This window comes from Rhinolophus sinicus, chromosome 16 (genome assembly GCF_057876585.1).
Source record: "Rhinolophus sinicus isolate RSI-liver-muscle chromosome 16, RSI-T2T, whole genome shotgun sequence".
Taxonomy (NCBI): domain Eukaryota; kingdom Metazoa; phylum Chordata; class Mammalia; order Chiroptera; family Rhinolophidae; genus Rhinolophus; species Rhinolophus sinicus.
The window spans coordinates 133,885,473-133,908,984 of record NC_142516.1 but is presented as its reverse complement, the minus strand read 5'-3'; the positions used below and the strand labels follow the sequence as shown (position 1 = coordinate 133,908,984).

General features: G+C 38.7%; 1 protein-coding gene across 3 annotated transcripts in view; it reads left to right on the top strand.

Annotated features, from left to right (window-relative positions):
* The window catches only part of ZMAT4 (zinc finger matrin-type 4), a 328,792-nt gene that overhangs the window by 190,672 nt on the left and 114,608 nt on the right, over positions 1-23,512 (top strand). For all 3 annotated transcript variants that reach the window (XM_088793577.1, XM_088793575.1, XM_088793576.1), the window contains one exon: positions 22,954-23,181. In XM_088793577.1, the coding sequence (XP_088649703.1) occupies positions 22,954-23,181 (228 nt within the window). The remainder of the gene's footprint in view (positions 1-22,953; positions 23,182-23,512) is intronic.

The following is a 23,512-nucleotide window of genomic DNA, read 5'->3' as shown; positions in this document are numbered from 1 at the left end:
GAAGACTGGACCCACCACCTTCTTACAGGGTCAACAGACCTCAGCATGGAGGTTTTGCCCACATCAGAGGCCCGACTGAGGTTGCCGTAGTCATGTCAGTTGCTACAAAGTGAGAATCATTTAGAGGACACTCAGAGGTGAGAGGCCAGGACAATGAAGGACATGCAGATCCTCTCATTGGAGGGAGAGTAGAGGAAGCAGGGGTCGTTAGGCATGGAATAATGATTACTCAGGAGTTAATATTTTGGAAGGCTGTCAGAGGAAAGAAAGATTCATGGTGTGTGTGTGTGTGTGTGTGCGCTCACATGCGTGTGTGTTTGGAAGCAACATGTATAACCAATGAGTGAGGAGATTAGTGAGTTAGATCTGAGTTTCAGATAAGGAAGAGTTTATTAATATTCAGAGATACTTAAAGGTGGAATTTGTGGCTATGGGAACTGTTGAAGTAGAAGCTGGTAACCACTTGGCAGGGCATTTTCTGCGGGGGTTCCGGCATAACGACCTTAGCCTAGATGACATTTAAAGTCCTGACATTGCATGTTTATCCTGGATGACATGAAAGTCCTTCTAACCCTGAGATTCCCAGCCAGAATCTACAGGCTTGACCCACTGATATAATATAGCAGAAAGAATACTGGCCTAGGAGTGAGGAGATAGGAAGCCAGGCCCTGACTCTGCCTCATCATGTAATCTTTGATAGCTCCAGTATCCTTTTCAATCTCAGATTCCTCATCTGTCATTTAAGATTGGATAAATGTATCTCACTGGCCCTTATACAGAGCAAATAATAGATTTTAAAGAGCTTTGAAAATTAGAAGGTGTGTTATTCACAGGTGAGCATTTGGTAAATGAGTTTGTATGGGAGAATAGCTTGACTCCTTTCCTCTATCAGCATGTCTGATTTCCTCATTAACATGGACCTGTTCAAACACTACCTTGGGAATAACACACGGGGACATTATGTTGTGTGTCCTGGAAACAAATCTTTCTGGGATGAGGTCTATGAACTGAGGCAGTGCCTGGCACTGGAGCTACCCAATAAAGTGAGGCAGTGCCGGTGAGTACGGGAGCAGGGTCTGTGAACTCAAGGGCAGGGATGGCCGTGGAACTCAGGAGATAATTGGGCTCTGGCATTAAGGAAACTCATTAGGAGGGAGAGACTCAGGCACCAAGCTGGGGGCAGGACTGGGGACTGGCAAGCAGAGGCAATAGTGAGTCATTTTCAAGACAAGATCTCAAGATCTCTAGAGGATAAAATAAGGAATCAGACCCCAAAATGAAGGCCCAGAAGAGGGTGTAGATCTCAGGAATCTGGAAGAAGCTCTGAGTAGAACACAAACTGAAAAAAGGGCTAGAAGCTGGATGCTATCCTTAGAGGTCAGGCTGCTCTGATCTTGCTAACTTAAGGCTGGCATTGGCCCTAGAGGCCCCTCACAGGGAGTTGACTCTGTGGGTAAAGGTGAGTACTTCCAGGAGAGTGAAGTGGTTGAGTAACCAGACAGAACCCGGAGGCTCTGCACTTTATGATGGCTTCATCCGGGCTCCTGTGCACTATGCTGTGGCGTTTCTCCCAAGGTTCTACCTGGGGAGCCAATAAGAATATGTGCTAGATGGCTACAGGTCTGCCTCTGATGGAGCCCCAAAGGCGAGATCAGTGACTATAGGGGAACAAATAGTGGTATCCAAAGATGTCCACATCTCAGTCCCCACAACCTGTGCTGTATGTCAAGGAGGAGTTAAGGTTGCATGTTGTATTAAGGTTTCTGACCTCCAAAATGGTAATATAATAAAACTGTGTTATTTCAGTTGATTAATTTGTGGTAACTTCTTACAGCAACCACAGGAAATGAGTACAATGACCTAAGTAAATGCTTAGCCAAACAGGGCACCTCTTTATGTGTATTTCACATATTTCCCCTTGGGGAACCTCAGATTCAACTTAGGTAACATTGACATAACTGTTGTTAGGGACTTTCCTGAGGGTCAGAAGGTATAGGTTTCTATCAGGTCGTATCCCTCAGACATAACTTATTACTATACTGTGCAAAGCCTCTGGAGACTGTGTCCTATGATATCAAGACATGTTAGTCTTCCTAGCTTGCAGGAGCTGCACACGTTGGCTCTTCTATATCTGCAACCTTATGTCCTCTGTCTTCTCAACACACATTCTCAAATACTCTGCCAGGCAGGTTTCCTGCACCACTAGCCCACTGTGCCTTTTCCACCTCTATCTCATACCCAAGATTCCCTTCCCTCTCTTTGTCATGGATCCAAACACCTTCCATCTTCCAAGGTTTAGTTCAGGTCCCAACCAGTCTCTGGAGTCTCTAATGGCTATTAGAAATTGTAGTTAATATAGAGTTGGCTGTGAAGTCAGACATATCTGGGCCTCACTCATTAGCTGAAGATTTTACTTGCCTGAACCTCCTCTTCCGAGTCAGTACAATGGTTCTAATGCTATTACTTATATCAAGGCTTTCATGATGGTTGTAACTGCTGATTAATAAATGCAAAGTGCTCATCACAGCACCACACAGAGTTCCATAAGTGTTGTCTCTGTCCACACAGGAAAATGAAGCTATTTTTGTTTGCTCTGACCTCTGTGCTGTATAATTTTGCACTTAAAGTACTTTTCCTGTTGTTCAAGGCTGCTTCCATTGGGCAGATTTCCTTTACCACTTGGTCTGTAAGCACTGCTCACAGAGGAATATGTCCACACTTATTCTGTATTTTGCTGCTTTCCTGTACACAAGCTTGACAGCCATGTTCTCCTTCCTGACAGAGAGTGACAGAAAAAGGTACCCTCGTGTTCATTTCCTGCTTGAGGACAAGTATGAGCGTTGAAATATAGGACAGGGTACAAGGTCACAGAAACCTTGGGGAGGAGAAAAATCAAAACAGCCACAGAAATCTGCCAAACAAGATGTAAATCCAGTGTGACTAGGCAGAGAGGGGTCATAGGTGGGAGCTAATAGGAATGAGCAGGAGACCGGATTTGAGCTGAGATTAAGTTGGAGGATGGGAGAAATGGCCTGAGCTCCAGAGAGGCTGGCCACTGAGGCTTTGCGTTGTGTGCTGGGGGTTTGGATGTGTGCCTGGATGGAACCATTAAAGGTATTGGCCAGGGTGTCCCAGATGTGGATGAGCTGATACCAAAAATCATAGGAAGAAGAAGCATAGTCAGTGCAGAGGCTTAGGGTGAGGGTGAAGAGGAGTCTTGAGATGGGAAGAGCAGAGTAGGGTAAGGGTGAGAGAAAATCAGGAGTTGGGGAGGGAAGCTAAGTCGGGAACCCAAGGGGCATCAGGTATGTCAGATGGGAGCAGGGCAGAGCAAGCACAGAGCTAGGTGATTCTGCCAAACCCATTATTGTCTCTGTGGCCTCAACTGTTCCATCCTCATGTAATGCTATGTGGCTTCTAGCTTCTGCCTCCAAGCTCAACAGATGCTTGCCCATTCATCACTGATGCCTCCAGGAGTGGTACAGGAAGTCCTATCTGGCTCTATATTGGAGCCTCAGCCAGTTCCAGTCCCAGCAGGCTTTCTGGCCAAAACTAATTCATGCTGCATCCAGCATGAGATCTTGTTGGTAACTGACCATCAACACCCAGCAAAGCTGGCACTCTATGACATAAAATGTCCACTCTAAGGGATAGAGGTTGCTTCTCTATGAAAGTTGAAATTCCTTAATCTGGTACCTGCCTTAAGAGAGTTCATAACCTGGGTTTTATTTCATTATGTTCTTAGCTCTGTTCCTCTCAACAAATATCCTTTGTCCTGGGAATATAAAAGTGGATAAGATACCCTCTCAGGTTTACCATGTAGGAAGAGGGGACATAAGCACTCTGACGATCTACAAATACAATATGATATTGAAGAACAGTTAAAATAATTGTACCTGGAGAATTCTGAGAAGATTATCTGAAGAGAGTAGTTTAGGTCAGGTCTTAATAACCTATGTAGGTTTGTTAGGGAGGGTTCTCAGTTTCTCATAGGAATCCTTCATCTAGATCAGGGTTTCTAATCTGAATAGTGTTGACATTTTTGGATAATTCTTGGTTAGTGGTGGGGGCAACCCCTGTGCATCGTAGGATGTTTAGCAGTATTCCTGACTTCTACTCTTTAGATGCCAGGTGACCCTCACTAGTTGTGATGGTAAGAAATGTCCCCAGACATTGTCAAATGTTTCCTGGGGGGGCAAAGTTGACCCCAGTCAAGGACCAGTGATCTAGATCTGGGCTTAACAAAATAGAGCCTGAGGACCGAATCTGACCCGCTGCTGCCTGTTCTGTGCAGTCTGTAAGCCGAAAATTATTTTTATGTTTTTCAGATGGTTAAAAAAAAATAAAAGAGGAATATTTTGTGACACAGGGAAAACATAAAATTCATATTTCAGCATTCACAAATGAAGTTTTATTGGAACACTGCCACACTCATTCGTTTGCGTTCTGTTTAGGTTGTCTTTGTGCCACAATGGCCAAATTGAGTAGTTGTGATTGGGACCAGAGTCCACAAACCCTAAAATATTTGCTACATGGTCCTTTACATGAAAAGTTTGCAGACCCCTGATCTAGATAATGAATGCTCTTGAGTGAGAGGCAGCAAGGAGAGAATGGTGGTGGTATGGGTGTGCAAAGGAAATGAAAGCATTCTCCTGGGCCATGCACCTCTGAGAAGCTGGGTAGGCACTGGGATATGGGCTGGGGGATAGATGAGAGTAAGAGTAGAGGAAAGTTAGAGAGATGTACCTTAGGGAGGTACCTCAAAAATAGACAATGAGGGGAACCCAGTAACTCCCCCTTGTTGAGAACAAGGAAGCCCTTCCAGAGAAGCTGCAAGACTTGAGTGATAGCAAATGAATCCAGTAGGCCTAAAATTTAAAGTCATTAATGAGAACTAAACAGAGGAAATTATAACCATATTTTGCCATAATCTTAATATGCTTATATGTCCTGATTTTTAATTCTTATTTGAAATCTCAGATCCAATCTGTATTAGTTTCCCAGGGCTGCTGCAATAAATTCTTAGAAACTGGTTGCTTAAATAATAGAAATGCATTCTCTCATAGTTCTGAAGGCTAGACTTCTGAGATCAAGGTGTCAGCAGGGCCGGGTTCCTCCTGAAGGCTCTAGGGAAGATTCTTTCCTTGCCTCTTCCTACCTTCTGGTGGCTTCTTCCTTGGCATTCTAGCTGTATCACTTCAATCTCTGTCACATGACCTTCCCTGTGTGTCTGTGTGACCTCTCCTCTTCTTATGAGGACATCAGTTCATGGATTCAGGGCCCCACCTAATCCAGTATGACGCAGCTTAACTAATTACATCTGCAAAGACCCTATTTCTAAAGCAGTTCACATTCTGAAATTTTGAGTGGACATGGATTTGGGGGGAGCATTATTCTACACCATACGCAAGCCCCCCTCATGTAAGTGATTGCAACTGATGAAGGTCACAGGCCCAGATATTATGCTTGCTGGCTAGTAATTTTCCCATTTCTCTTTACGATGAACCTACACAAACAAGATAATTGGAATAAGAATGAAACTGAGTTCTTACTGAAAATCCTAAAAGTAAACATCATTTAATTGTTCTTAAAAATGTGTTGTAGATAATATGAATTATTTAGAAGGACTTTGAAGCATGGGGGGGCGAAGTGCTTTAAACTACAGGTATTCCCCGCTATCTACCATTAATCAAAGGGAAATTTAAGATTACCCATAATCTAAGTAGTTAGGTATTATACTTATGATTAACAAGAACATTTGTTTTTTTGTGGCAGAGGCATTGCTCATCCAAAACCCATTTGCTTTCTATATTCCCCAGACTTGCAATTGATTGTGAGTAGATGGAGAAGGGCCATTCAACCAGTATTAGCCTTTGTAAGAACAAGAAAGATACCTTTATTATGACATGTTGGGGCTGTTTGTTATTGCACGAGAGCCTAATCTATCCTGCTTGATACATTGTCCTTTAAAGTGACTGTTTCACATATAGACTTTTATGAATACATCTATCATTCTTAGCAACAGTGGATATTGAACGCATTGTTTTCTGTAATTCCCAGGCATCCCTGGCATGGCAGGTAATGGCATCAAATTTAGCCATAACTTCTCTTTCATTATTGACCCTTAAGAGTTTGAAGTTGCTGTGGTGGTGTGTATGTCTTAACAGTGCTGGAAGGTGGATGGAGAGCAGCTCTGAGCGGTGCTCCTGCATCACAGCATCACGTCACTGTTGCCGACGGCACACAGAACACTTCTCGCACATAGTAGTCATTTCATACACGTTTGTTGATGAGTGAAAATTGTAAGCATACTTTAGAGTAATGATAGGCATTTACATATCTATAGCTTTGTTTTCAAATTAAGTTACCTTGGTTATTTCAATTTCAGTAAAATATGATGATCAAAGGCAGTGGTTTTCCAATTTTATAGGAAGTGTCATGACTGTTCACTTACTTGATTTAAAAAAAATTCCCTTTCTTCTGGTAAAATAGGTAAAATACAAAATAATGTAAAGTGTGAACATAGGCTCTGAAATGAGATCCAGTTTTAAATTGTGGTTATATGTGTGTGAACTTTTACAAGTTATTGTAACTCCTCCACCTTCAATTTCATATTGGTAAAAATTATGGTGATACTTGCATTATATAATTACTATAATAAAGGAGAAGATATATGTAAAATACTTAATATAGTGCCTGTCATAGGAATAAGTATTGAATATATATATATATATATATATGTGTGTGTGTGTGTGTGTGTGTGTGAAACATAGGTAAGTACACACACATAGTCAATTCTCATTATTTGCAGATTCTGTATTTGTGACTTTGCCTACTCACTAAAATTTTTTTGTAACCACAAAATCAACACTCAAAATCAATACTTTAGTGGTCATTTGTAGACCTGTGTGTGTAAAGTGGTGAAAAATTTGAGTTGCCCCATGTGCATGTTCTCAGCTGAGGTTGACAAAGCAACCCTCTGCTTTCTAGTTTCAACTCTCTTATTACAAAGTGCACTTTTTGCAATCTATTTAGTCCCAGGTTATTTTGCATTTTTGTGCTTTTTGTTGGTGATTTTGCAATTTAAAATGGCTCCCAAGGATAGTGTTGAAGTGCTGTCTAGTATTCCTAAATACAAGAAGGCTGTGATGTTCCTTCCAGGAAAAATATGTGTGTTTGGATAAGCTTCATCCAGGCATAAGTTATAGTGCATTGGCTTTGAATCATATATATATATATATATATATATATATGTATATGTATATGTATATATGTATATATATATGTAAAATGTTAACAAAAACAATATATAAATATATATGTACATATATGTATATATGGTGTCTTTAAACACATATAAAACAAGGTTCTATGAGTATATTGATCAGTTGATTAAAATGGTATGACCACAGGCTCACAGAAACGTAAACCCTAAATTTCCCTAAGGAGCAATGGTTCAGTATTTGTTCATTGTGTTCTTGGAGGCTTTATAGAACGTAACTACCAGGAATAACAAAAATCAACTATCTACATATCAAAAGTTACTTTCTATTTATTACATTTATAAAAAAGTTTCAAAAAGCCTATTCATCTTCAATAATAGAATAAAAATACATAATATTTTAAAGATCCCGAGGTGTGATAATACTATAGTTGAGTAAACTAAGCTGAATCTAACCTAATAATAAAATCAATGATCTTATTGATAACTGTAAAGATATGATATTAAAAGCATCACATTTATTGTTTCATTTAATCTTCATAAAAACACAAAGTATCAAGTATTATTGTCTCTATTTTACTGATGAAGAAACTGAGACCTTGCAGGATAAAGTAGTGTGTTGAATGGTGTTACATAGTAAAATACATAATTGGAACTTGAACCCAGGACTTATGATTCCACATTTTCGGACTTTCCCTTGATCTCTAAGTGGTAATAAATAATGCTTCATATAATGATTGTAGATTTTTGCTCACCTAATGAAGAGCACAGTTCAAACCCCAAGGTTCTCACTAAGATGACTGGAAGCAATAAAGCAACCAAGACAGATATTTATCAACCTTAAAGCAAGCATTTCTCATTTGTAGGAATAGTGAACAATATGGGAAAAGGGACAGATAAGCAATGATCTTGTCGACTTTGCTTGTCTTGTGTCTCAGTGTGTTTATTGTATATTTCTCTTCTGAAATAATGTTGGGTCTTTTCTTTCCTTCCTTATATCCTGTTGAAAATGAGAGAGACAGAAAACTTCAGGGCTTTTCTATAAATTTGATGCCAGACAGAATGGCTTATTTGAGTTCTCTGTAAAATGAATAAAGATCAGGGTATTCGAGATCCGCTTGAAAGTTACATAAATTCAAATTTTGAATAATATATGCACTTCATGTTCAATCAGCACCTTGTATTTGCATATAAGATTTTATAATCCATGGCAGTTCTCTCATCTGAATCAGGTTATTTGGTTTGCCTTGGATAACCTGTCTATATACTTGTTGGAATAGATGCAAACAGCAGTTTGTCAAACAGGCAGCTCTTCGTAGCAGTGCATTTCCTTTTAAATTAGGAAAGCTGGCATGTTCTAAGGCATCATCTCTAGATCCGTGCACTTGTTCTGATGATGTTTTTGGCTTTTCAAATGTTTACAAATACAACAAGTAAGAGACTCATAGAATTGCTTGAAAAATGCTTACCAATCATTATTTCAATCATCTTATTTTCCTGGTGAGGAAACAGACCTAGAGAGGTGCACACAATTGCCCAAGGTGATGCAACTGGCTGGTGGCAAAGAGACTTCTCTTGCAGTAAGTTTTCCGTGGTGCCATGCTGTTAGAAGAAACCACATCAGTCAGGCTGTTGACTACTCTACAGTGAATAGAGTTTAAATGAATTAGCAATGTAAGGTGAGCTGAATTCTTTGGCCGCTACTTTTGTGCACTGTCTATCATAAGAGGCTTGGAACTATGATTAGATCAAGGCTTCTGTTCTTTTATCTTATATTCAATGACCAATAAAACAAAGGATCAATGATTGGATAGAATTAAAGTTTTTAACAGTGTGGATATGACCTAGGTGATTTTCACAAATCCTTGTAAATACCATAAGATCACTTTCCCTTTTGGGTGATAAATTATAGCATAAGACAGTTGTTGATTTCAACAGGTTTTATGACGTGGTTATACCTTTATTCCAGAAAGTGTTCTTTAATATATTTTTATGAAGGAATATAGTAGAACAATAAAATAATCAATTTCCTGTGCTTACTTTGAAGCTGTCAGTAGAAGATGTGGTTAGAACTTAGAATTCATACGTGGAATGCATTACAAATCAGAAAAAAAAACAAAACTAAATGAGGTATTTTCTGCTAATAATTCTTGTTATCTGTTAAAAATAAGAACCCCAAAACTGTCTAGTCTATGAAATTGAGAAGGCACTTGTAAAGCAAATATTCCACCTAAAATAATTGGTAGTAAATGTCCCAGACTATATTCTCTCATCCTTTGAAATACCTATAGATTTTAAACATCAGCCTCAAAAGTCTGGCTTAATATTCAGTTTGGGTCTTTTACTAATCAGATCCAATAAGTATGAATTACTGGATAGCACTTGAGTGCAATAAATATCACATTTCTTTATATTTTTGAAATCAATTTAAATTACTTTTGTCCTCTATCCCTGAAGATTGGTTGGAAGGTCAGTATAGGTCATTCTTTGGGTACCCTCTCCCTCTTTTGGGCCACACAGGGCCTGAAGGCATTAGGTGTCCTCAAAGAAGACTCTCAGCCTGCGGGCTCTGGCTACTTGATAACCACCCAGATGCCATTGTGTGCTGGGCCTCCACAGGCTGGAGGGGAAACCAGGGCTTTCTTGGGATGCGTCTCACTCACCTTCTTCCTTTGCAGGGTAACTTATTCCTCCTGGTCAATGACTTCCACTGATGGTTCCATCCCCTCTGTGCCAATCTAGGCCATGGAAGAGAAGGCTAAGGCCCTATTCTCTGTCCAAACTGGCAACACTCTTTTTCCCTAGGCCCTAAGAAGCAATTACTTTCCTGACATCAGGCACACCCCTCTTTGAATACTCAGATCCCTTTGCCCCTCAGACAATAAATGCATCGTTCATTCTATCCTGAGAGCAGGGAAAACCAGACTTCAAGGCTTAAATCTCAGTTTGGAATGCAATGGAAAACACCTCTCATTTTATGAAGTAAGTCCATAGGAAAGAAAGACAATTAATTGATTTCTCATTAGGCTCTTCTGCTATGTCAGTTGTCATGTGACACAGACCACAAGGAAGGTTGCCCAGCTGAAAACAGAAAGGTGAAATTTCATGTTTTCTTTCTCTACTCTCAGCCTTCAGGGAAGCTGCTCCTCTGTGTAGGATTTCCTGCTATGTGACTTCAATCGTCTGTTGAGCGCACGCTAGTGTATGGCTTTCATTGTAAATCCATCCAAGGTTTTCAAAAGGATTTTGGCCACTTTGAGGTATCATGAATTGCAAAGGCAAGATTAAAGGGTCGCAACCAAGTATCGGCAATTCCTTTTGGAGACAGCCATTCGTAGTTTTAGTGATACCGACTGAAGACATGATCTAGGATTTCCGAGCACAATCTTCAAAACTGAATGATACAGAGGGCTTTGGAAGCCAAGGGTTCTCAGTCATTTACTGGCATGATTTTTGTTGTATGCTACCTACTGAGATCACTACAGTGAGAAGCAGGAGTGTGGGGTGAATGACCTACTCATGAATTCTCTCTGTAATTATATCAAGATATAATTAGGGCAAAGTGCTAATTGGCATCTTTATTTTGCTTTTCAGTCAACAGAGCATATGAAATCTTAATACCTGGACCTTTCATTTTCAGTTCATAAAACCAATATATCAAGAATGCTGATGGGCAGGGGAGGCGAGAACTAACTCTGGTGTCTACATAAACATTTCAGTCGATCTTTCTTAACATAAAAGGGGGGTAACTTTCAGTCAAAATAAGTCAGAAGAAAGACGTCCGTACATTTTATTAATCCTGATGATTTAGTCTTTAAGAGTTTTACTTTTTATAAAAGAATGTTATGTTTCATCCAGAGACTAGAAATTCACAGAATCTTGTCTTATCATCTTACCCATCTCTCTGTTCCCTTTAACTCTAAGTCCCAGCTTCCAGTGTGGTTGAAATGCTGTCCCCTCCACTACTGGGTGTTCATAATGCTTGCATTCTACAAACCTCCATCGGGAGTGGTAAGCATGTGTTAGCATCATGCATCCTAGTTAGTTGAATATTTCACTGCCAGTAAATGAGGTTTTCTAACTTTTCCCAAACACGGCCCTTGCCTCATGCTCACCACATCCCCAGTCTTGGCCAGGTCTGCCTCTGTACCAGTGGGCCAGAGCTAATGCCCATATGGGGCAGTGGAAAAACATTAGGACATTTAGGTTTCATTCTTGATTTTCTCCTTGGCCAGGACGCTTGGGAATTTACTTTTATCAAGCAGGTGCTTTTAATCCTCATGCCAAGGATATGAGGTTGAATCATTGGCCCCATTTGCTGTTAGAAAGCATCAGAATAGTTAAAAACCCTACCCTGAGTTGTGCTTTGAGTTTATTTTAAAATCCATTTATTTTCTCTATATCTATAGTCTGTTATGATTTTTTAAAGAAAGCAGATAGACCTCTGTAGAATTCATGTAACATAATAAAATGGTTCTGTGAAATTAATTAAAATATTTGCATTGCAGATTTCAAGCTGCATGAGAGCTGGGGTGGTGTTCTATGCCTAATGTGAAACATGGTGCCAGCACATATAGGTGAATTCATAAAACAAGAAACACAGATGCTTGGTAAGATTGAGGTGAAAATGAGGCCCATCACAGATGGCGTCCCTCCAGTCTGATGGCTCCCAACCCTGGCTGCACGCTAGAAGCAGCTGCAAAGCCATAAAACCCACCATTGCTTAGCCCCATGACAAGGGATTCTGGTTGAATTGGCCTACGATGGGGCCTAGAATCTATAAGTGTTTAACTTCCCCCAGCTTATTCTAACCCTCAGCCAGGGATGAGAACCACTGAATCCTAATTCAGTACTTTCCAAATTTCGTTTGCATATCAATCAACTGTAGCTCTCATAAATGTCTTTCTCATCCAGTGATCTGAATTTGGACCCGAGATTTGGATCTTTAATAAACTGCCAGGTGACATGGTAGCTTTTGGTCTGTGGCACACACGTAGGGTAGAAAGCTTTAAGTGTCATCCTCATTGGCTGTTGATGGTATGTTTTCCTAAAAGTTCTTCAGTAGAAGTAATTTATATTGTCTGTCATGCACTCCCTTTTTGGCAGTGTGTCTGCCTGGCAACAAAGTGTGCCATTTGTGGTCAAGCCATAGTTAAATGAATGATTATGGATGATACAGCTAAATGATTCAGGCTTTGGGTAGGCTTCTGTTCTCCCAGGAATTTAATTTATCTAATGATTTTCTAACACTTATTTACAAAGTCTTATCTAGTCTAAAACCTCTCCCTTATTTATAATCACCCTCTGCCCCCCAACCTCATTGCTCAATATGAGAAGCGGTGGTACGTGGCAATGGTCTTTAAACTCTTAGGGACCAGAGAACCTTCTTCCATTAACATTTGATACTCTGGATTCTCTTGATTCAAGTGCTGGGAGGCACCTTACATGATGGAGCAAAGCAGCTCCAATCTGACCTCAAGACGCTCTAGAGTTGCTTTGAGGTTTTATAGAGCTGACTCAGGATAGCACCAGACCTTCAGATTTAGCAGTTTCTAAGTGACAATGAATATAAAGTACTTTATTTCTGGATTACATCTTAATAGATACCTGCAAAGTATATGCATAGCTAATATCCATAGTTTTAAGTGTAAAATGGAGGCAATTTTTAGTATATGCTTATGGCAACTCACAACTGAGGATGAATGGAGAAATCGGGAGGGCCCTGTTTGGGGGAGGTCGGCTGGCTGAGGGGGAAGAAGAGACTTGTAGATGTACACACTGTACTCAGGAATGATATCAGTATTAACTTCTCTAAAATCACTTCTAAAGTTTCAGCTTCCCTCTAGCCCAAGCCAAAAGGCCACCCTTTCTCTCTGTCTCCCTCTAAACTCAGCCTGCACTTTATCTTCTGCTGGGCTTCTGGCACTGATCACTCTTCTCAGTTTTGAATCCTCTATAAATATTCATAGGCTATAAGAAACGGTCTGCGAAGCTGGCTCTCTAGCTGAATAGCTGATGCTGCTGGATAAGGAAGCCATTCCCACCCCTGAGCATGGAGTATGGATTAGGTGAGCCAGGGAATAATGGCAGAATTAAAAGAATAAAAGCTACTCTGAGATCCCAGGTTTCAGCTCACCACCCCTCACAGTACTGCTTGTGATCTGGGAGAGGCAGTCCAGCTCGCTAATCTACGGATGACACCTGCTGGGGCAGTCATAGGTGTGGCAGCAACTCAATGGGTCCCTGTCAGGGAAGCCCTCTCTGCCTTTCTGAAGCTCTGCCTCTTGTCTGAGGTTTATGAGGAAGGGCATTTCCAGCAGCGCCCAATTAGCAGGTCACTGATTCGTGCTCAGGCATCCTATAGTAGGATGATGTCATAACTCTTAGTGTCCAGGAAACTTAATAAGTATTTATGTCCTGATAATTTAGCAGCCATCTGAAAAAATAACACACATATATTGAAAGGAAACAATATTTATATTTCTCTTTAAGTCACCACACTTTCTAATGGATACATTTGCCTGTTGGGCCCTGTATAACTTCTCAAATCTTAGAATTAGATCAGGTATTGTCACTTCTATTTCCTATTCTTTATTGATTGGCTGGGTGCATTGGAGGCACACAGCAGCCTCCAAAAATCCAGCTTCGCAGGAATCTGAACTCATTGAAAGAACTGTAGAGTCCAATGTTGAAACTTAACCACCTTAAGATGGTGGTTCCCATGGTATCTGACAGACGTAACTATGCTTTCCTCAGAATTTTAAAATAGCTTATGGCTCTTTTGTATGATGATTGCATCATCCCCGGGCACTTCTCTGCAGATTTTAGGAACTATGGCCATAACTAAAGATTCTGACGCTGAACTCAGAGGGGGTAAAGCACACTAACTGAATACTGTTTGAAGACTAAATGCCATGAAAGCATTACAGACAAAGCTGAGAGGTATTGTGAGTTTGGTTCCAGACAACCACAATGAAGTATTGCAATACAATGAGTCACAACTTTTTCTGGTGGAAGGTGTTGCTTTCCATTTGTAAAATAATGCAACATTTGTGAAGTGCAATAAAGTGAAGTGTAATAAAACGAGATATACCTGTATATCCACAATGGCAGCAGCTGTTTTTAAGAGACAGAGAGGATGCTAACACATCATACTAGCAGAATGTCCTTAAGTAAAAGCGTGATTCTTTCTCTTCCATAGATAACTTTCTGGAGAACTAGATGCTCCCCTCATTTAACAAGAGTTTATTTAACACCTGCTATGTGCCAGGCCTGGTCCTGGACCTGGGATATGTCAGTGAACCAAACAGACAAAGGTTCTTCTCCTTGTGGAACTTGCATTGTATCCTCCTGTTTTCAATGAATAGAAGAACGTAGAGCAGCACAGTCTTTGGGTTCTTTTGTCAAATACCATGAGGAAGTTAGAAAAGGACTTTTATGTCCTCTGCAGTCCTATTTAATGGCTTATTTTCAAAGATTAGGGTTCTGCAGAAAACAGGCATACTTAAGATATTTAGAATCTAATCAGTGACTGAAACTACAGGGAGTTCTATATTAATGAAAATCAATGGTCTATGAATACAATATTAATGAAGACTGATGATGTATGAATTTAGCGTGAGTGAGGAAGCAATTCCCGTTAACGAGCTGATTATACTTAGAGTGTTGATACAAAATTGAGTTGGAATGATGTTTTTGTTAGGTCATCCTCATCGTTGTTTACTCTCAGAAATGTTTGATGGCATATATTTTGGAACATGGGATATTTTACAGTTATTTAATTTCCTTCATGGCATAAAAGAAATAGCACATTTTTCTTTTCCATCTTGCAAACTTAGATAGCAGAATTCACTTCCAAACACATCATATGAGAAGGAAAAGAGATATTTCATTTTATATAAATAATTAGAGCCATTTTTGGATCTGCTACCATGTTTCCCCCAAAATAAGACTGGGTCTTATATTAATTTTTGCTCCAAAAGACGCATTAAGGCTTATGTTCAGGGTATGTCATCCTGAAAAATCATACTAGGGCTTCTTTTCTGGTTAGGTCTTATTTTCTGGGAAACATGGTATTTGTTGGAAAAACAGCTTTTCCCTGTGTCTTTTGGAGAAATAAGAGATATAATAGGGTCTTTTACATCATATTATGACTGAGGCAGCATTCTCCCAAACTGTTTCCCCAAAATTAACAATAAATGAATAATAACTCTGCAAATGAAATCTTCTGAGATTTGATTTAAGACCTGGTTGTGGCACTACAAGTCCAATAAGCAGTGTTTTATAAACTTTGCACTAAAACAAGTTAGCATGAAATGTGACCTATATATGAGTGGTAACATAAAAATGTTTTTCCCTCTGCATCAAGGAGTATATAGCCATGAGTATAAAGAAAATTACCCAGGATCCACACTTAGAAATAACCATTGCTAATGTTTTTATTTATAGCCTTCTAGTCTTTATGTATAGTTTTATATGTATGTGTATATAATTTAATAATAAATAATTTGGTTTGCATCCTACATCTAAACCTTATATTTTAGTTTACATGATATCCTGATTTTTTTCTGAAATATGTTTTTGATTGCTGCCTGGTATTTCAGACTATAGATGTCCACAGTTTATTTAATCTATCCTCATTTATCAACATCTAATTTGTTTTTAATCCTTTAAAGTAAGTTTAATGAAACTATCAAAGGTTTAAATTTTAGCTTTCATATATTATTTATCAAAACATGAAAACTCCCAGAGTTGATGGTGACTCAAATTCACTAGTATTTGTCTTCGTTTATTCATCACGTTTGTGGAGTATCTACAATCGACACAAGCAGCACTATCCTCTGTGAGAGATACAAAAGGAATATACGTTTTGAGCGCCGACTTTGCACAGTTTGCATTGAGTTGAAGCATTTACCTGCAAAAGAGGCTGCACTGTTTGGAGATTGAGCTGTCAGTCCACACTGGCAGCTGTGTAGACTAACAGCTATTTCCTCAGGCCAGCACTGAATGGCCCAGTAAAATTTAACTGTCAACAGCATTTTCAAAAAAACAGTGATACTTGCTGAAGACTTCCGACTGCTGTTAATATGATTTAGGGTAGGAAAAAATGGGAGGTGGGGGAGGCAGCTTATCATAAGGTGTGGAAATCAGAAAAATTGTTTTAGAGACAATGCATATTTCCAAATAATCCCCACTGAGAACAAGTGTTGAAGCTTAGGAAGTTTGTTCTGATTCTGTAGTGAATTTGTGTGTTTCCTTGGCCTAGTGGTGCTGGTATCATTAGAAATGAGTTGACATTGAAATATAGTGCTGGTATTCAAGTCAGAAGATCTGGTATTGGCCATTTCCTTTGCTGCTTATTACTGGGGGGGGGCAACACTAATTGATTTATCCCCCTGAACTTCAAGCTGCCCCATTAGTCAAAAGGGATTTGGGGGCAACTTAAGAAAAAACATGGAACAGACATAATAGAATGAACTGCAGAATATGACACAACGCAGAAGAATTCGTATTATAGATAAGAATGCCTTAGGTGAAAAAACCACATCCTTTAAAATGAGTTAATTGCTGGAATTATTTCAAAAGCCCCCAAATCTTTTGTGAGTATGAAATAATTTATCCTAAAGCTGAGAGAGAGAGAGAGAGAGAGAGAGAGAGAGAGAGAGAGAGAGAGAGAGAGAGAGAGAGAATGAGACTGAGTGGGAGAGAAGCATATGTTAGTGAAAGCCACATGTGTCGGGGTTGAAAGGCACCCAGGGCCGTGGTCCAGAAGACAGGCAGGTGAGAATCCCATTGTCTGTTGATTGTGTTACCCCCTTTCTCTTGTTAAGGACACACACTCGGTGACCTGACAAAGCTTTGAGGTCTATTGGCGGATCCTGTCTGCTTGGTTGACAGCACTCCTACTCCATGCTCTTGAACAATTATTTTCAAACTTTTCACTATTTCCTGTTTCTCCAGTGTGATGTTAAAACAGGTCTGACCCTAGAAGCTAGGGTGACCAACTCATTCCAGTTTGCCCAGGACTTTTCCTATTTCAGCACTTGAAAGACTCATGACCTTGGAATCCTCTCAATCACGGCAAACTGGGACATTTGGTTTCAGGCCAGAAGCTTGGAGTAAAGGTGTGATGCCATGATAAATACGAGTAGATGGCTTCTTCCTGTTTGAAAGTAAAATGTCCAGAACAATGTACATATTTGCAATCTCTGAAATGTATACAGATAGGCCACTCCAGCAAATAGACAGAAGTCTGAAAGAATGCTGACATTCAAAATATCCAGTTGAATCCAAAAAGTAGAGGGAGACTGGGGTATATCTACATGTTGGTATGTTGCCCTTCCACAATTTAGCCTTTACTCTCCAGCCCCTTAATCTTGACACTTATTTGGTAGTATTTACATTGATCAGTAGTAGTACAACACCTAACTACTCATGCCTAAATGACACAATTTAGAAGAAACAAGAAAACTCTGGTTACCAGTGTACTTTATTCACTTCTCATGTAAAGAGCATTCTGTCATTCATTCATTCAGCAAAAGGCATGGGATATACACTATGCATCTGCCACCATGCAAGGTGCTGGCATCATGAAGAGTTTGGATGTACACAGTGATACATTACAGAGTGAGAAAGTGTTCTGAGAGAGGCACACACAAGGAACTCTGGAAATATTTCTGTCCTTAGATCAACTGTGGTTATTGTTCCACGAAGAAACAAATATAGGACAGAGATACACATTATTTTACATTACTCAAGACAGCTATAAATAGCTGTTGGTAATAGGATCCTTGACAAACATTATGCAAGACACTAAAAGTGATATTGAAAATTCTTCCAGTGTCAGATTATTCTTAGAAATCAAGTTTTGGAGATTGACTTGTTTCAACTGTCTCAAGCATTAGAAAAATCTGAGTTTATTTTAGTTAATCTAAACTGGCTACAGATCTGTGATCTTTTGTTCAAAATATTTAGGATTGAATGAATTTTGAAAATCAGAAATTTTAGGATTTTTGATATATAATAAGGTACATATCCCATGTTGTTTTGATGGATCTGAGACAGCACTCCATGATCAGAGATATTAATAATTCTATTGTAATATGTATGTGGTCACACAATTAAGTTCGCAAACTCATCCTAGAAAAGTGCTACATACCTCATTGCTGAATATCACTATGGTCACCTTCGAAGTACTCCCCTTGGGAAGCTATGCACCAATACCAGCGCCTAGTCTACCCTTCAAAGCAAAAGAACTCTTTTTCTGAAATGGCCATTAGAGCTGTCGTCGTATTACCCTTGATGTCCTGAATGTTATCAAAATGTCTTCCATTTAATATTTCCTATATCTTCGGGTAAAGAAAGAAGTCATTGGGGACCAGATCAGATGAGTAGGAAGGGTGTTCCAATATAGTTATTTATTTACTGGCTAAAAACTCCCTCACAGACAGTGCTGTGTGAGCTGGTGCCTTGTCATGATGCAAGAACCATGAATTGTTGGTGAAAAGTTCAGGTCGTCTAACTTTTCATGCAGCCTTTTCAGCATTCCCAAAGAGTAAACTTGGTTAACTGTTTGTCCAGTTGGTACAAATTCATAATGAATAATCCCTCTGACATCAGAAAAGGTTAGCAACATTGTTGCAACAAGTTCACAAACTAATTGTCACACCTTGTATATACATTCACACTAAGTGACACACTACACACACACACACACACGCTATAAATAGCCTTGTGTAAATACGGGTCAGGTTGATAACAAATGAATTGTGAAGAACTTTTGAATTTCAGAGATTTAAACAATTTTTTTGAATTAAAATAAGGGATTATGGATATGTAGTAGAGAAGATGGCAAACTCAAACATATCACGTATCCAAGTATTAGTATTATGATCTAATTTCACACACACACACACACACACACACACACACACACACCTGAGGTTACAAGGTGGTTGTCAAGGCCTCACAGACCAGATGGGATGAAGGAGCATCCTGTGGGACAGGTGTTTAGCTATGTGGAGAAGGATGGTACAGAGCAGTAGACCAGGCTGGTGATGGCAGCAACCAGAGATAGGTGGTACAACATCTCAACAGCTCAATGTGTATTTGAGTTTCTGCATATGGAAAAGGATCAGAATTGCTACCTAACATTTATCATATTAAGGCATAATATCAGCTACTATTTTGGAGAACGTTTTATATCTTGGTGAAATGAGAAAACTGGGGTTTTACGAAAATACCAAGTAATAATTATTCCTTTCTGTCTCTTGGATTAAGATGTGACATTTTGGTTATTGCCTACAAAAAATTTTACTCCATTGCTGTTGGATGTAATATGTGACTTTATTTTATGTGAAGATCCAAGAAGACTTAATTTTACAGTCATTTTCAAATAAAATCTGGCAGTATTTAGAACAGTGGTTAACAACATTGGCTGTGCTTTAAAAACATGGATGAAGGTGGTGGGGGGAGAGAGGCGTTAAAAGCATTTTATTCTAATGTAATTAGTCTGGGAACAACCTGGACATACAGAGTTTTAAAGCTCTCGGTAAGTCTAATGTTCATCCAAGCTTGGAAACTACTGGCTTTTGATGAATTCACTCCTGGTTTTAAGTTCTACATTGGGGAAGTGAAGTCAATATTTGGCTAAATATATTTGCAATTAGAGTGAAAACATAAAGCATGAAATTAAAATAAAAATTAACTATACATCAACCAAAGTGTTTTGTTAAAAGCACGTTTTAAACCACAAAGGGTAATCTTTACACTACTTTGCATTCATTTTATTAGAATAATACACTTTTGCCAAAGAAATATGATTGTTATGATCCAAATACACACACAGATTTAACAATATAACCTGGAAACTGCTCTCCTCCTATATAACCTCGCTATTTGGCATTCAGTAAAAGCCATAAGAGAGAGAGAGAGCTGCTAAGTGCATTCCATCCCCACACTATCAGTTTTAAAGAGATGGTGACATTGAATTTTAACCTTGTGGAAACCAGAAACATCAGACATCTGCCAAAGGTTACACAGCTCCGTTGTGGTGAAGTCCAACCCAACCTTGATTTTTGACTTTGATTCTAAGCTGTTGCCACTCCCCTCATGCTACTATCTTAGTTTGCCATTATACAGAATATAAACTGAGTTGAAGTTGTTGAAGAGAGTTGGAAACAGAAGCATAAGAAAAACTAAACTTTCCAGCTGTACAAAGAACAGTACAATTATTAAAGAGGAGAAGCTATTATACAGACGCAGCATCAAACTACTTATACACAAGATAAGATTGCTGTCCTTTTTGACGAATTTTCTATCGTGCATCACTCCTGCCAGAATGTGATGTATAAGGTATCAATTGATAAATTTGACTCTGAATTTTTTTCTTTTAGAGCCAAGTTTAGAGAAAAGTAAATTATGTTTCAAGAGTCAACGTTCATTCAGATTGCAAACATTTGATATGTTTTTCCACTGCTCTCAAAAACAACAGGTGGCTATAAATCCTCAGAAATTGATAAGGATGCAGGAAACTTTGGAAGCAAGGTGCAATTTCCTTCAGAAAAGTGGATAGCAGTCCTCTCACATGCAGGTCAACTGCATATTTGTATCTTTTTATTAGCATTTTTAAGTCACAGCAGAATGATACCGGGAGGCTGCTAGCATGGTGCAGCCCCTGTTTGAGCTTTATTTTCACATAGTGATTTATGACTATATCTGGCAATGAGGCTTTTAAGAGACGTATTATTTCTCTAAGTCCCTATAAAAATAATACTATTAAGTTTCATCCAAGCTAGCTAAAACTTCCCTATCTGATGAAATCTCTGGATAGGGAGGTAAAGACTTTCTTGGGACATTGTTCACTACAGGCATCTTTTGAATTAAAATATTATTTAGCAAGTAATTATATCAGTTATTTAATCTAAAAAATAAAAGTCCACATAAAAGTTATTTGAAAGATTTGGGAGTTGATTAAGTGGTTCCTTAACTTGTTATTGATGTTCTAGATTTGAGCTTTTCCTTGGAATGACCTTAATTTTCATTTTTTTTTCAATTCACAGTGACAAAGAACAAATCTGAGGTGTGATCAAAAAATATGGTGAATGTTTACATTTAAAAAAATTTATTACAATAAAAAACATATTGCCATTAATCCCCCTCAAAATATTCCCCCTTGCTTCACACACACTTATCCCATTGTTCTTGTCACTTTCTGAAGCAGTTCTTTCATGAGTGTCTTTACTTCATCCTCCATCATGACACTACTTCGAGTCACACATCACTTCTGGTACGACAATTTCTGTCAAATAAAAACAGCACCTTGTGTCCTCATCCACCTTATTCACCTGATCTGGCACGGTGTGACTTCTGGCTCTTCCCCAAAGTAAAATGATTTAGGACATAGAGGCCGCCACGGCAGTACGACTAAAGACACTCACGAAAGAGGACTTCCAGAACTGCTTCAGAAAGTGGCAAGAATGAGGAGATAAGTATGTTTGGAGTGAAGGGGGGTATTTTGAGGGGGGGTTAATGACAATGTGTCTTTTACTGTATTTTTAAATTTAAATATTCACCGTATTTTTTAATCACACCTCGTAGAAGTTACTGCTATATGGCATTATGACTAATGGGCTGTGTGAAAATTTAAGTATCTTTTTTTTCTCCAAAATATTTGTATGAGAACTTATTACCCAAATGAAATTAAATCCTATATAAAATACAAAGATGAGTGAGGTCTAGAGAAAAACAAATTCCTTTTTTTATTATGAAGTATGAAGAGTCTTTAGGGGTATCAGAATGTACATTGGCCTTGGAAATTAAGGATTTGGTTTGGAATCCTACTTTTACCATAATTAGATATTTCACCTTTAGTAAATCATTTGACATCTCTGAAGTCCATCACCTGGAAAATGGAACAATAATCCCAATCATAGTTTTTGTGAGGATAAAAGTAACTTGTGTGTTGTAATGCATAAAAAAGTTACTTTTTACTTTCTGTAGTAAACTTCAAGGTAGGTTCTTTTTTTTTCTGGACCAAAAATAATAAGCTCACAATGGAATGTGTTAAATTAATAGCTGGAACTGTGTAATCGCAAAATAGTAATATATGCCTTTTTTTCTTTAGAGAAGTAACATTTGCTCCATATGTTTGTCTTTTGGCCCTTTATTTGTTTTAAAAAAATGTACTTTTAACATCAATTTTAGAAGTTATAAGTTGAAAATAACCTATCACAATAAACAGAAATAACTGACAATAAAATTAGCATGATTTCGTCAATCCATGTCACTAAAAGATCTGCTTCTATTATTTGGGTGAATCCTTTATTTATTGGTGATTTCTATTTGTAGCACACAAATGTCTCATTCATTCATTCAGAAGCTTTCAAGTCCTGATTATTCAATGTTTACTTCAAGTTTTGGCTTTAATTTCATTAACAGACCATCCTTTATCTCTAAGAGTTTGTCTTTAAAAATATCTTTCTTCATAAGGAATGGTCTCCTGAACTATCAGATTTAAGCATAACAAAGTGAAAACTCTGATCTCAATACATTAGGAATTCTCAGTCATATCCCAACTTCAAAAATGAAAGCTGGCAAAGATTATTTTGATGCTCTCAATAAACTATTGGGTTTTTGAGCTCTAGAATGAACATGAGATTCTTCCACTTTCAGAGACTGAGGACAAGTGTACTAACCTGGCTGTGGTTCTCTCTGGTTGTTTGCCTTCACAGCAACCCCCCTGAGCTCACTTAAGCCTCCAAGGGTAGACGCTGCTCCTGTGGTCGCCTCTCCCTATCAAAGAAGAGATTCAGACAGATACTGTGGCCTCTGTGCAGCCTGGTTTAATAATCCTCTGATGGCCCAGCAACATTATGATGGCAAGAAACACAAAAAGAATGCGGCAAGAGTTGCTTTATTAGAACAACTTGGGACAACTCTGGATATGGGGGAACTAAGAGGTAAGAGAAACTCTGCTAATCTCTGCCCCAGAAGTAGGCTTTCAGCAAAAGGCTTGTGTTTTTGCAAATTGGCATGATTAGTCTTTTTAATCTAAGCTCATCCAAAAAGAATAGAAGAAAAAGGAAACGAGCACAAAACTAGCTTAATTTTTGTAACCTCCTGTGTTTCAAAGTGTTTATTTCCATATTTTTATTGACTGTTTTTCAAATCAAAGCCACCCATCCATGAACCAGATTTTTCTTCTTCTGCTTTATCTTTAAGTATCTTTTCTAATGAATGCTTTTGTACATGAGCAGTATAAGAGAAGACGCTAAAAATGCCACATAGAAT